The sequence below is a fragment of the Trichosurus vulpecula genome, chromosome 8 (genome assembly GCF_011100635.1).
Source record: "Trichosurus vulpecula isolate mTriVul1 chromosome 8, mTriVul1.pri, whole genome shotgun sequence".
In the NCBI taxonomy this organism is placed as follows: domain Eukaryota; kingdom Metazoa; phylum Chordata; class Mammalia; order Diprotodontia; family Phalangeridae; genus Trichosurus; species Trichosurus vulpecula.
In genome coordinates this window covers 53990305-54002614 of record NC_050580.1, presented here as the reverse complement: position 1 = coordinate 54002614, position 12310 = coordinate 53990305, and the positions used below count along the sequence as shown (strand labels likewise).

Genomic DNA, 12310 nt, shown 5'->3' with positions numbered 1-12310 from the left:
GTCCCACTCTGTCTGATATCCCCCAGGTGGGCAACCCATTGGGGAGGAACTACAGCCCCTCAACTTCTTAGAAGTCACAGCTACCAAAGAACCCAGAATGGAATCTTCTGGGCACCAAAGTCCTTAGCACGTTAAAAATAGGTAAGGTTTTATCAGTTGAATGACACCAAAGATGTATTTGTGTGCCAGTGTTGCCTCTCCATATATACTCTAGCCAAACTGGATTATGTGTTCTCTGGACCACTGGATCTTTTCATGTCCCCTACAGCTAAACCCTCCTATATGGGTTGTCTCCCCCTATTAGAATGTGAACTTGAAAATAAAGACTCTCTCAATTTTCTATTTGTATCCCAGACCTCAGCATACCATTCTGTACATAGTAAGTGCTAAATTAATGCTATTTCATTCATTCATTGATTCATTGATTCATTCACTAAGTAGCAATCTTAGAGGTGGCTCCCTCAAATCTTTGAGTTAATACACAAAGGCATTCTTATAATCAGAGTATTCTTACAGACATTCAACCAAAGCAGCCCTTAGGGGAAATTTTATATTTCTAAACACTTTTTGGTAAGAATCCCCCCATATAAAACTTACATGAACTGATGCAAAGTCAAGTGAGCAGAACCAGGAAACCATTGCATACAATAACAGCACTATCGTACAATGATCGACTGTGAAAGACTTAGCTACTCTGATCAGTACGGTGATTCACGATAGTGCTAACTGACTCGTGATGAAAAATGCCATCCATATCCAGAGAGAGAGCTCATGGACTTGTTTTTCACTGAAATAGGTCTTATTATTTGTATTGTATTTCTTCTCCTTGTTACCCACTCCCTAAGAGATTACTCCCACTCTTCCAAGATATTAGGAGACTAATTCATAAAGCCAGCTTTTCATGGAATTCCTCATAATGATAAAAGACTTTAAGAACCAAGGGTTAGCACAGTGTGCCTGTGGATGGTCTGGATGCTATAGTGTTTGGAGAGCAGGTACATTAGAGCAAGTGTAGGTCTCTCTTAGTCTGTAACTATAAGAAAACACAACTCCTTACTTTATACACGAAGCTTATTATGTACTTCGATAATATATTAGGCAAGTAGGTATTGATCTGAGTTTCTTATATCAAAGAAATGCTGTGAATAGTTTTTAATGTTTATGATAGAACAGAGTCTTATGTGCTGGATGGGGTGTAGTTTTTTTGATGAGTTTATATTAATTTTCAGCTGCTAGCCCTATGCTCACGAAGGAAGACTGTGCGAAGGGTTCTGAGGTCCAGTGTCAGAATTTCAAGACTGCATCTGAGTGTGGAGCCATTGAACACTGCCAACAAACTCTCTGGAGCAAGGCAACAGTGGTGAGCGTGTTTACTCAATCATCATTTCCGAACGTTCTTAAATCTTTCTGGAGTAATCTAATCACTTACGTTATTCACTTAAATGTAGTAATACCTTTTCAGGTGGCAAGCAGATGTATAGGCTGGAATGATTGCCTGTCGGTTAGGACAGAAATTCCCATAGATTTTTTTCCCCTTTGATCCTTATAAGGCCTGAGGTGAGTTGATTGTGAAGGAGATGGGGCAGAACACACAGCCCTATTGCATAAATGTTGTTCAGTTGTGTCTGACTCTCTGTGACCCCATTTGGGGTTTTCTTGGCAAAGGTACTAGAGTGGTTTGCCATTTCTTTCTCCAGCTCATTTTACAGAGGAGGAAACCAAGATAAAAAGAATTGAGTGACTTGCCCAGGGTCGCACAGCTAGTAAGTGTCTACAGCCAGATTTGAACTCAGGAAGAAGTCTTCCAACTTGAGACCCAGCACTCTATCATTTGTGCCACCTAGCTGCCCATTGCATAGGTAGGAGACAGCAGTAAGGAGGCCAGGTCATCTGGCTACTGAATACACCAGTCTTCACCTGCCTCTCTACCCAAGTGGCTCCAACAAACAGACGCTGGAGTTTGAGTAGTCTAGAGTTTCTCTGCCACACAGCTGATTAAAAAGTAGGAAGAACACCTTCCTCTAAGGGATCAACATCACCATTGCTGTTGTTACTGTAACTATTAGGGGACCGAACTATGTGGAAGCCATCACGAGCAATTGTAGCTGTCTGTATTTTCCTGGAAGGATGATGGTGCTGTTTCTCCTCTGCCAGGAAAAGTATTTGTTCCAAAGCTCATCTCTATTTTTTTAAAGTGTATCATTTACATTTCTGTTCACTAGAGTCCACACATTGGTATAAAACTATAGTTAACCTGAGGCAGTTTTGTTTTATAGGTATTTTGTTTTCTCAACGGAGAGACAGAGACAGAGACACAGAGAGACAAAGAAACAGAGAGACAGAGACAGGCAGACAGACACACACATACAGACACACACACACACACACACACACACACACACACAGGGAAGTTCTTTTTCTACATCACTGGGGTGTTTTCCAGCTTGGGGCTTGAAACAAATCAAAGAGACTTTTACAGATAAATAGTACTAATTCTCCCAAAGCAGGGAAGAGAGTAAGCTTTGTGGATTTGGACTATCAGAATAAGTCAAGCAGTGGTATTGGGGAAAGTAGAAAGCTGGAATCACTTTCCTCAGACTGGCCTTAGGCAAATATCCTTTCTATTGTTCACTCCAGAGGTTCCCATTAGCTTCTTGAGTGTCATGGTGAAGGCATTGACTAAGGGAGAATCATGCCCAGGTGATAACTAAAGTGTAGATCTGGGAAAGAGGGTAGTGGTGGGGAATCCTTCTAAACCAAACAACTCCAAACTCCCAGGGTTTTTTTTCAGACTTAATAATTTTTTTCTCTGTTTGGGAGTTTAAATATTACTTTCTTCCTGCTACTTTTAAGCTGAATTTTCCAACAGTGCTGCTACAAGCACCGGTGATAACCATACTAGGAAAATTTTAATTTTGATTTAAAAAATCATCTTTACACTTTTTCTTGCATTTTTTGCTTGGCAGTTCAAGTTCAGGGCTGACTTTAGCTCACTGGTTTTGCCATTATTGGGAAAGCTCATTGACAGATTGACTTTGGTGTAAAGATTTGTTCCTTTTGAGGGATGCTTTTGTTTCTTACGATATTTGCTTCTGTGTCTCTCACAGACTTTTCCCATTTGGTTTTTGTTTTGAATCCTATTCCTGTTTTTGGCTTTCTCTTGATTATTTTTAAATTTGGTTACAATTGGCAATAAACCTCCCTGGGTCTACTGGTTTCCCTTGTCCCTTGCTCAGCTAGATTTACATGTGAAAGACTATTATTTAATGGTGTTAAGCGTATCACTGTTATGGCATTTCCTGCAAATATAATCCTCTTACTGTCTTAGCTGCTAATTTGCTATTTACTCCGCTGTCTCTTGCTAGGGATCAGTTTACTAAAGAACACTGATTTACGGTATCGTGGTTGAAGACGGCATGTTTGGGTCAGTTTCATACAGTGATGGGTAGGTTATTGTCATGGTGGATTAATACAATGAAACTCTGAGTGATCCATGTGAAATATATTTTCATCGAATGGATAAATAGAATTTCATGAAATTCTAATAGAATTAGATTCCATTATATTGGAAATTGATGTCTGTGGGGATTGTTGGAATGGATCCATTTGATGGCAAACTCTTCAAGAGCAGAAATTGGTTGGGTTTTTTTTTGCTCTTCTAGTTGGGGAGACAATATGTAAAACCTGTGTATGTACAAGATATCTGTCTATCTGTCTTTCTGTGTCTGTCTCTCTATCCTTCTAGTTGTTGAGCCGTGTCTGACTCTTTGTGACCCCATTTGGGATTTTCTTGGCAAAGGTATTGGAGTGGTTTGCCATTTCCTTCTTAAGCTCATTTTACAGATGAGAAGACTGAGGCAAACAGGGTTAAGTGACTTGCCCAGAGTCACACAGCTAGTATATGTCTGAGGCCAGATTTGAACTCAGGAAGATGAGTCTTCCTGACTCTAGGCTCAGTGCTCTATCCAGTATCCCACCTAGCTGTCCTATAGCAAGCACCATATAAATGTTAGCTGTTATTGTTATCAATTGTTTTTATTACATTATCTACCTCCAGAGGGCCCTAAGTGACTTTCTGGCAGGAGTGTGGAAACCTCCAATCCTGTCAAATATGCCAAGTAAACTATGATTCCCAGATAAAAATCCAGTGGACTGGAGAGGAATGAGTATCATTGTATACTCAACCTATACAGAGAAGAACCCAGCTCCCTAGATGCTGGCATATCCTTTAATTCTCACCAGCCAGCCTGTATTGCTGGGTATATGGGATCCCAGGCTCTGCTGGCCTCAAAGCTGACTGGGAAACTCTTAACTGCAGGACACTTCCAAATGGAGAAGTTGGTGAAACCCTACCAGCAAAGTGAGGGATTTGTCATTCAGGTCTTCAGATGTGGTGAACATAAGTGCTCTGGGGGGATAGATCTGTCTCCCACTCCTCCTACATGACTCAAATTTCTAATGTGAGAATGAAATTGAAGGTCTGTTGTTAGGTCATCTGTAAATCTAGCAGTGTTCACAGGGAAAACATCTCTCTTGTTCAGCACAGCCCCATGGAAACTTGTCCATATTTGAAGGCCACTTAGACCCTAAAACTGAGAATTGGGGGTGCTGAGAACTGGGGACTCTTCTTAAGAACTACTTCTCTTCTTCTCTCACTTCACAGCAGCCCCACAGCCACAGCGAGAATGATAGCCAGACCTTCCCTCCATTGATCATTCCCTATTTATTCTGTCTATAGCTTGTTTGTGAGGGCAGTTAGGTGGTGCAGCAGATAGAATGCTGGGCCTGGAGTTAGAAAGACGTGAGTTCAAATGTGGCCTCAGACACTTACTAGCTGTATGACCCTGGGGAAATCACTTAACTCTGTTTGCCTCAGTTTCCTCATCTATAAAATGTGCTTAAGAAGGAAATGCAAACCACTTCATTATCTCTGCCAAGAAAACTCCAAATGGGGTCATGGTGAGTAGGACATGAATGAAATGACTAAATAACAACAAAGCTTGTTTGTACACAGTTGTTTGCATGTTCTCTCCTCCATCAGGCTATGAACTCCTTGAGGGCAGGGACTATTATCATTTGCCCGTTGTCTCTCCAATGCTTGGCCCACTGCCTGGTGCATTGTATATGGTTAATAAATGCTTATTGACTGACTGTCCCTGATTCCTGGAAACCAGCCTTCAGAGTGAGAGTAATGAATTCTATTATTTGGCTCTGAAAAAAATAAAAGGCCGGTCTTTGCTATTGAATCATGGAATTTAGAGTTACAAAGGACCTTTGACATCGTCTAGGCTAAGCCTTATTTTACTGATGAACAAACTGCAGCCTCAAGGGAGATGAAGCATTTATGATCAAATGTAGATGAGAAGACCCACATAAAACAAGTTGTTGTTCACCCTTCTTTTTTGAAGAGGACCAATGACATCATGGGTGATGACTTGTTCATTAATTAAATTTAAGTGAGGCATAGTTGCCCAAAGTCATCAGCCTCACTCTCTCTTCCTGAGTCATTGAAACCCAGTAGAAGAACAAAAGTCAAGATGACTGGCCATGGCTCGGGATGCAGTGGATGAGCTTGGCATCTTTGATGCCTGACTAAGCCTGCTTCAGCCACCTTCATGGTCATTGGAACAAATGGTTCTCATCTGCCCATTCCACCAGGGAAATTCTTCTCATGCTTGGGGCAGACCTCCCGCTAACTCACTGATTGATTTGAGGCCTGTTGGTTACCCTCAACCTGGTTTAACCTGTCTGCCAAGACAGTTTCATTGGGGTGTGGCTGATGCACATGCTATAGCTTCTTGGAGCCACAGGTGAGAACTGGATGAAATCAGGTGGACAGCAAAGGTCAGCTGTCAGTCTGTCAGCTGCACTTATTCCACTCCCCTTCCCTGTTTTTAATGAGCTTGTCTTGCTCTTCCACTAAGAGCACGACTTTCTAATCACTCCTTTGGCTTTTACTTTCTGAAGACTCAAAGGAAGAATTTCCTTTCAAATCAGGTCTCGGCAATGATAGATGCATGCTTCAGGGCAGGGCCAGCCCAGCCCTCTGATTCATTTATCCAGAGAGACCCTGGCAAATGTAATCTCTCTACTCTAGGATGTTGTAGAAATAAATAAAGAACTCTTTTTAACTTTGAGCCCCCAGCCAGGAATCTCACTCTGGCAAATATAGCATTTTAAAATCTCTCTCTAACCTAGCTGTTTCTTATCTCCTCACTTAATATTGCATTGAAACAATATTTGTTCATTGAAAGGTTTTGATTATTTACTGGCTTATTAAGACAAAGTAAACTTTTAAAAAAAGGCAAACTTTTAAGAAATAGTATGTCATGCATTCACAGGCAGTGAGGTGGTGAAGTGGATAGACAGAGTGCTGGGCCTGAAGTCAGGAAAATTCAGATTCCTGAGTTCAAATCTAGACTCAGACCTTTACTAGCTGGGTAACCTTGGGCAAGTCACTTAACCCTGTTTGCCTCAGTTTCCTCATCTGTGAAATGAGCTGGAGAAGGAAATGGCAAACTACTCCATTATCTCTGCCAAGAAAACCCCAAATGGGGTCACAAAGAGTCAGACACAACTGAAACAATTGAGCAACAACTGAGGTTGTGGACCTGGGGGACTAGAAGATGATGTTTCCTTTGAATAAAGTTTAACACTGGCATTTTTACCTTTGTATTAAACTTTTGGGAGCTTTACCCCCAAACACACATACAACATACCCAGCCCTGCTTTGCACACTTATTAGCATGGCATCTACTCATTCACTGGTCTCAGTGCATCTTTTGTAACTTTTTGTAGCTTTTGGGTTATTTTTCTTAAGGCCTTAGCATCCAAGTGTGGGCCTGCTCACTCTGGAGCTGAATGAGGTGGTGAAAATTCCCTGAATTACAACTCCAGGAAGTCATAGGATCTTAGATGTAGAGCTGGGAAGGGACCTCAGAGACCATCTAGTCCTTACAAAGAACTGAGGCCCAGTAAGGTTAAGTGACTTGCCTAAGGTCATACAGTTAGCATCAGAGGTGGGATTTGAACCCAGGCCCTCTGACTCTATGAGTCTGTGGTCTTTCCACTGTCTCCATACAGAAGCACTATCAAGTTCTGATTGGTTCATTAAGTCTGCTGACTTTTCCTAAAATTAGGCAATTTATCAAGGTTGGTGTATCTCTAAAACACCCCCTTTCTTCTTGCTCCATATCTCCCCAGCCCCAGGCATACTGCTCAACCACCTGCCCTCAAAAGAAAAACAAAAGGTGTTGTTTAAATTTAAGCCACCATTATGGGCTCCATGTTGCTTGTTGGAGAGAAGCAGTGAGTAGAGTGTTTGTCCCCATTCTACAGATGAGAACCCTGAGGTCCATGAAGCTTGGGTCACATGGGTTAGTAAGCTGTGGATTGGCACCAGCACCCAAACCTTTTGACCTCGCGCTAGGGTTTTCTTCCCTCTGAACCCCACAGCTTCCCTCTAGATTCAGAATCAGGAGACCCCAATCTAGAGTCTGAGCTCAGCATTCACCTATGGTGGGATCCTGAGTCCCCAGCTCCCTGTGCCTGTTTCCCCATGCCTAAGACAGGTACTCTAGGCATAGCCCTGGCTCTGGAGCAGTGTGTGCTAGGTGCTAGAGAACTGGGGCTGTCTGGGGAAAGGTTCACACCGTCCCACTGACCTTGAGGTCCCCATGTGCTCTCTTAACAGAAGAACGTGGTTCAGATGAAGGCTGGTCCCACTTGTGAGCTGTGCCAATATGTTATCAAAGAGATCATTAAATTGCTGGAGGGCAACAAGACTAAGGTATGTATGCTCAGTGGTCATCCCCTTCCAGGATCTACCAACATTTCTTGAGTCCCTCCAAGGGGCCAGGCACTGTAGGACTGGGCCTCTTCTTTGTTTCTTGAAGCCAGGTTGCTTCAGTGAGATGGGTGTGCTGGGTTTGTCCTCATGAATAAGTCAATTTCTAGCTCCTTGAAGATAGTCCTGTGCTGCCGGCACCTAGGACAGGTCCTCTTAGGCCATAAAATCACAGCCACAGTGGAGGAAAAGAAATTTGGCTGGGACTTCAGCAAATGTTTAAAACTCAATCAGCTGCCTTAACTTTAGGGCTCCACAGAGATGGGACTGGGGCCCTCCTTCCCCTTCTCCCTATCCTTCTCCCCCTCCCATCTCTCCAAAAAAATCCAACCCCTTACAAACCACAGCATCAGAACTCGAGTCAGTCTTACACACTGTCTCCTGCATTGTAGAAGGATGTGATTAAGGCAGCAGAGGAGGTGTGCTCAGTGATCCCCAGCTACGTAGCTGGGAGCTGCCGAGACTTGGTCGACACCTTTGGCCAGAGTACTATGCATCTCCTCCTGGAGGAAATTGACCCTGACTCCATGTGTAGTGCTCTTAACATTTGCCAAAGCAAAAGATCAATGCCTGCAGGTAAGGGAGGAAAAAGCCGGGGTGGACCCTTTGCCCAGGGCTTATGACCTCGTACGTGGCTGGCGATTGCACACGTCACCTTGCCTTTCATGTCCCCTCTGCTCTGCAGTTAACGTGGCCAGGCTTAAGAGTGGCATCTTCTGTGAGGTATGCAAAAAGGTGGATGGGTATTTGGACCGGAACCTGGATAAGAACAGCACAAAGGCCATGATTCTCTCTGCCTTTGAGAAGGCTTGTAGCATGTTGCCAGGAATTTACAAGGATGAGGTAATGCTGGGTGTTAAGACTGCTGGAGTCAGAAAGGTCTGGACTAGCTGTGGGGCCCCAGAGGGCTGGCACTGACTATCTGCCTCCTGTCCTCATTAGATGGAGGGTTTTACTTTCACTCTGAAGTCAGTGGTCTTTGAGCTGTCATCCCCAGAGGTGGGGTAGCTGATAGGCCCAAGGAGGAGGTAGCCAGGCCTCTGAATCGAGCAGGGAGATCCTGGGACTCTCCTGGGAAGGAGCTGATGGGCTTGGGGAGATCTGAGGTGGATGGGATGGCTCTTGAGCACAGAGGTGGCCAGGGAGTAATGCTGGGAAGGTGGGCTGCTCTGTGGTGAGAGAGCACAATGGCTCCTTGAGAGTCCCTGTGTGGCCCCAGCCCCCTGGGCTGTCTGAGTGTTGTTCTTTGTTCTGCTGGACAGTGTGATGAGTTTGTGGGAAAGTATGAGCCCATCTTGATAGCAGCCCTGCATGATGAGATGAATCCTGATTCTCTGTGTCTGGTGAGTATGGCAGTGTGTGTAGGCTGTTCTTGGGGCCCATAGGCACCTCCTGAGAGCTGACAAGTTCTGGGCTCTGAGACCTTTCTAGGAGGGTGGAATCATCCGTGGTCTGTGGGAGAAGGCCCTTTCCTCCTCCCAGCCCAGATGGACATCTCTGGGGTCTGGCCAGCATCCCTTCCCACCCCATGGAACCCAAGAGAACCTGGCGACTTTGGTCTCACCTCACTTTCCCTAGAACGCAGTCACTTACTTCCTCACAAGTGGTAGGAAGGTTCAGAGGGAGAGGATCTCCTGGGCCCATCTCATTCTGCTTTTTCACATCCTTTTCTCCCCATATAGAAAATTGGAGCTTGCCCCAAAGCTCCTCCTAAGCCTCTGTTGGGAACAGAGCAGTGTGTCTGGGGCCCAAGCTACTGGTGTAAGAACATGGAGACAGCCACTCAGTGCAACGTAAGTACCTCCCACCGTCCTCAGCTTTATGCCAGGATATCTCTAGGAACTCCAGGGCAGCTATGGATAATGGGTCTTTTCATTTGTTATTAGATTTTTTTTGGGGGGGTTGAAGGTGCTGTTCGTTTATACTCTAGCTGGAAGAGACCTTATTGTCTTTGCTCTGCTCTCCTCACTCGGGTATTGTAAGGAAAGCAGGTCATGAACCTGTTAGGGATATGGGTTGAGTGATATCTAGTCTACCCTCATGGGACTTAATTTCATATAGAGAGGGAATCAAAACCAAGTCTCTTGACTCTAAGGCAAGTGCTCTTCATCTGTAACATGTTTCTTACTTTGGGATCAGAGTGGTCAAACAGGCAGCAGATGTTCGGTGTGGCACAGGCTTCTTCTGTCTTAGAAGCCTGTAGAAGTATTTTTCCTTCAGTGTGGGCTCTGTTTTGGTTGTATTTTAACTTCCATCATGGCCAGACCCAGCCTTGATTATCAAATCTCATATAGTTGGGGTGGGGCTGGTGGCCCTGAAGACTTTAACAAGTGAGTCCTATTTTCTGAAGTTGGTATCTTTGCCGAGGAAGCATTGGTCCAAGGCTGTCCAAATCTTATCCCTTAGTAGGGCCTATCTAGACTTAGGTCTTGCTTCCTTCCAAACCAGTGGGGCTTAATGAGGCTAAGCAGAGACCTGGCTATGGTTATCTGCAGGGTTTGGAGGGGAAGATTTATCTTTTGTTTGACAAGTCAGGGCAGAAGGGGAATGTGAGCATTCTCATTGGCTCTGGGGAAATGACCCTGAGAGTCTGAGATTGGACCAATGGAAATGCTGACTCTCAATTCATACCTGCATCCATAGATGTAGAGGTAGATGCTTCCATTGGTTAAAACCCTGGCCCAAGGGAGATCTGGCAAGGTCTTTAGGAAACATGGACAAACCCAAGAAATCCCTAGTACCAGGCTGCTGCCTGTTTACTGGCTTTGCTTGTAAGGTCAGTAGAGACAAGACCCCCCCTTCCCTTCTCCAGGACTAGGTCTGGCTGACAAGGACATTAGAACCCCTTCTCTTGCCTAGTGTTCCCTCATGATCCATTTGGTTTCCTCCTCAGTTCTCTTCCAGGGTTTGGCCACTGCAGGCTAGGGAGAGGGAAGGCTTCTTGGTCATCAGCCTTGGGTCTTTGGCCCGGAACCTGTCAGAAAAATGGATGGATTCTTCTTTTTGCTCAGTCTTGTGCTTTCTTTAGAGTTTAGTGACAATCACTTTACAGTGGCGTAGTAGAAATAGCTTGGGATTTCGAGTCAGATGACTCGGGTTCACAGCCTGGCAGATGGGGATAATGTCCACACTTTACTGAGTGCCCCCCAGGGGTGTCATAAGCATCATGTGGAACGTGAGTGCATAAAGCTTTTTGTAAATGAGAAAGCATTAGAGCAAGGCTTCTTAACCTGGTCTATTAACTTTCTGAAAAAGTATATTTTGATGTTTATGTTTCAATATAATTGGTTTCCTTTGTAATGCTTCATATTTTATACATTAAGAACGTTATTCTGAGAAGGAATTCATAGAAGGCTTCAGCAGATGGTCAAAGGTGTGCTTGACCCCCGAATTAGACAAATGTCAGCTGTTTTCATTGCTTAGCCAACCATTTGACTTCTTGAAACTCCCACTTTAAGTAGGTGAAACTTGGTTTCTGTCTCTGAGTGGTGTGGCTATGCTTTCCCTGGGGTTCATGTCCCCATGCCAGGGAGACCACGCAGGGCACTTGTGGGCTCTGCCTGCCTCTTGCAAAGAGGAAACAGAGGCTGGGAGCTTGCTTCCACTGGCAGTGAGGTCAGCAAGCCTTTGTTAAAGCTATATGCCAGGCATCTTGCCCCGCTCCCGGCACAAACTTCTTAGACCTCTTTTTACCTCATCAACATCAAACCCTGGGGGCACCACTCTTAGGGTTCACTCTGAAATCTTCTGCATTATCAGCCAATCAGTTAGCATGCATGTATTAAGCACTTACTGCTGGTATTATTACCCCCACCACACCCTAAAGATGAGTGTCTGGGCTGGGGGCAGCTTCTGGTGTTGTCTTAGGTCTCAGTTTTGGAAAGGGAAGTAGTTTGGGGTGATTGGCTTTAGAAGGGCCTAATTTTTTTTCTCTTTCTCTCTGCTAGGCTGTTGAGCACTGCAAGAACCATGAATGGAATTAGAAGAGCGCCCTTCTGTCTTGGAGAAATTGCAGCTTCTTTCCTATTTGTGTATCTGGGGGAAGGAAATAGACAGATCTGACTTTTTTTTCCTGTTTTTAAATGAGCCCATGTCCTCTTCTTCCTCCATCCCATCTATCTTTTGTTCCATTTGTCCATCATTGCCATGGATCTGAGAGACACCATACTTGGCCATGTCGCTATGCTTTCCCCCCTGTGCTAGATAAATGATGTACCACGAATACAGCACGGACTAGAGTCTGGGTAGGATGGTGGAGATGTGATTGGGTGGAAGGTGGGAGCCTGTGAATAGGAATGATAGAAGCATGGGCCCAACACTAAAGATGGCCAGATCAAGGGCTTCAAAGCTAAAATCATTTAGTTGTGTTTAGGACCGTCCTAGGCTGAGGCTGTTAGAGCCACTCACTCTATTACAGGCCTCCTTAACCTATTGGTTGTGTTATAGTAGGAGCAGAAGAAAGGT

At 44.5% G+C, this 12310-nt stretch overlaps 1 protein-coding gene across 1 annotated transcript; it reads left to right on the top strand.

Moving 5' to 3' along the window:
* Positions 1 to 1240: 1240 nt before the first annotated feature.
* Positions 1241 to 11844, top strand: LOC118829515 (prosaposin-like). Its single transcript, XM_036736507.1, has 7 exons — positions 1241 to 1360; positions 7694 to 7789; positions 8239 to 8422; positions 8532 to 8689; positions 9109 to 9189; positions 9529 to 9639; positions 11794 to 11844. The coding sequence occupies exons 1-7, from the start codon at positions 1241 to 1243 to the stop codon at positions 11827 to 11829; spliced, it is 786 nt and encodes a 261-aa protein (XP_036592402.1). The 3' UTR covers positions 11830 to 11844.
* The last annotated feature ends 466 nt before the right edge of the window (positions 11845 to 12310 follow it).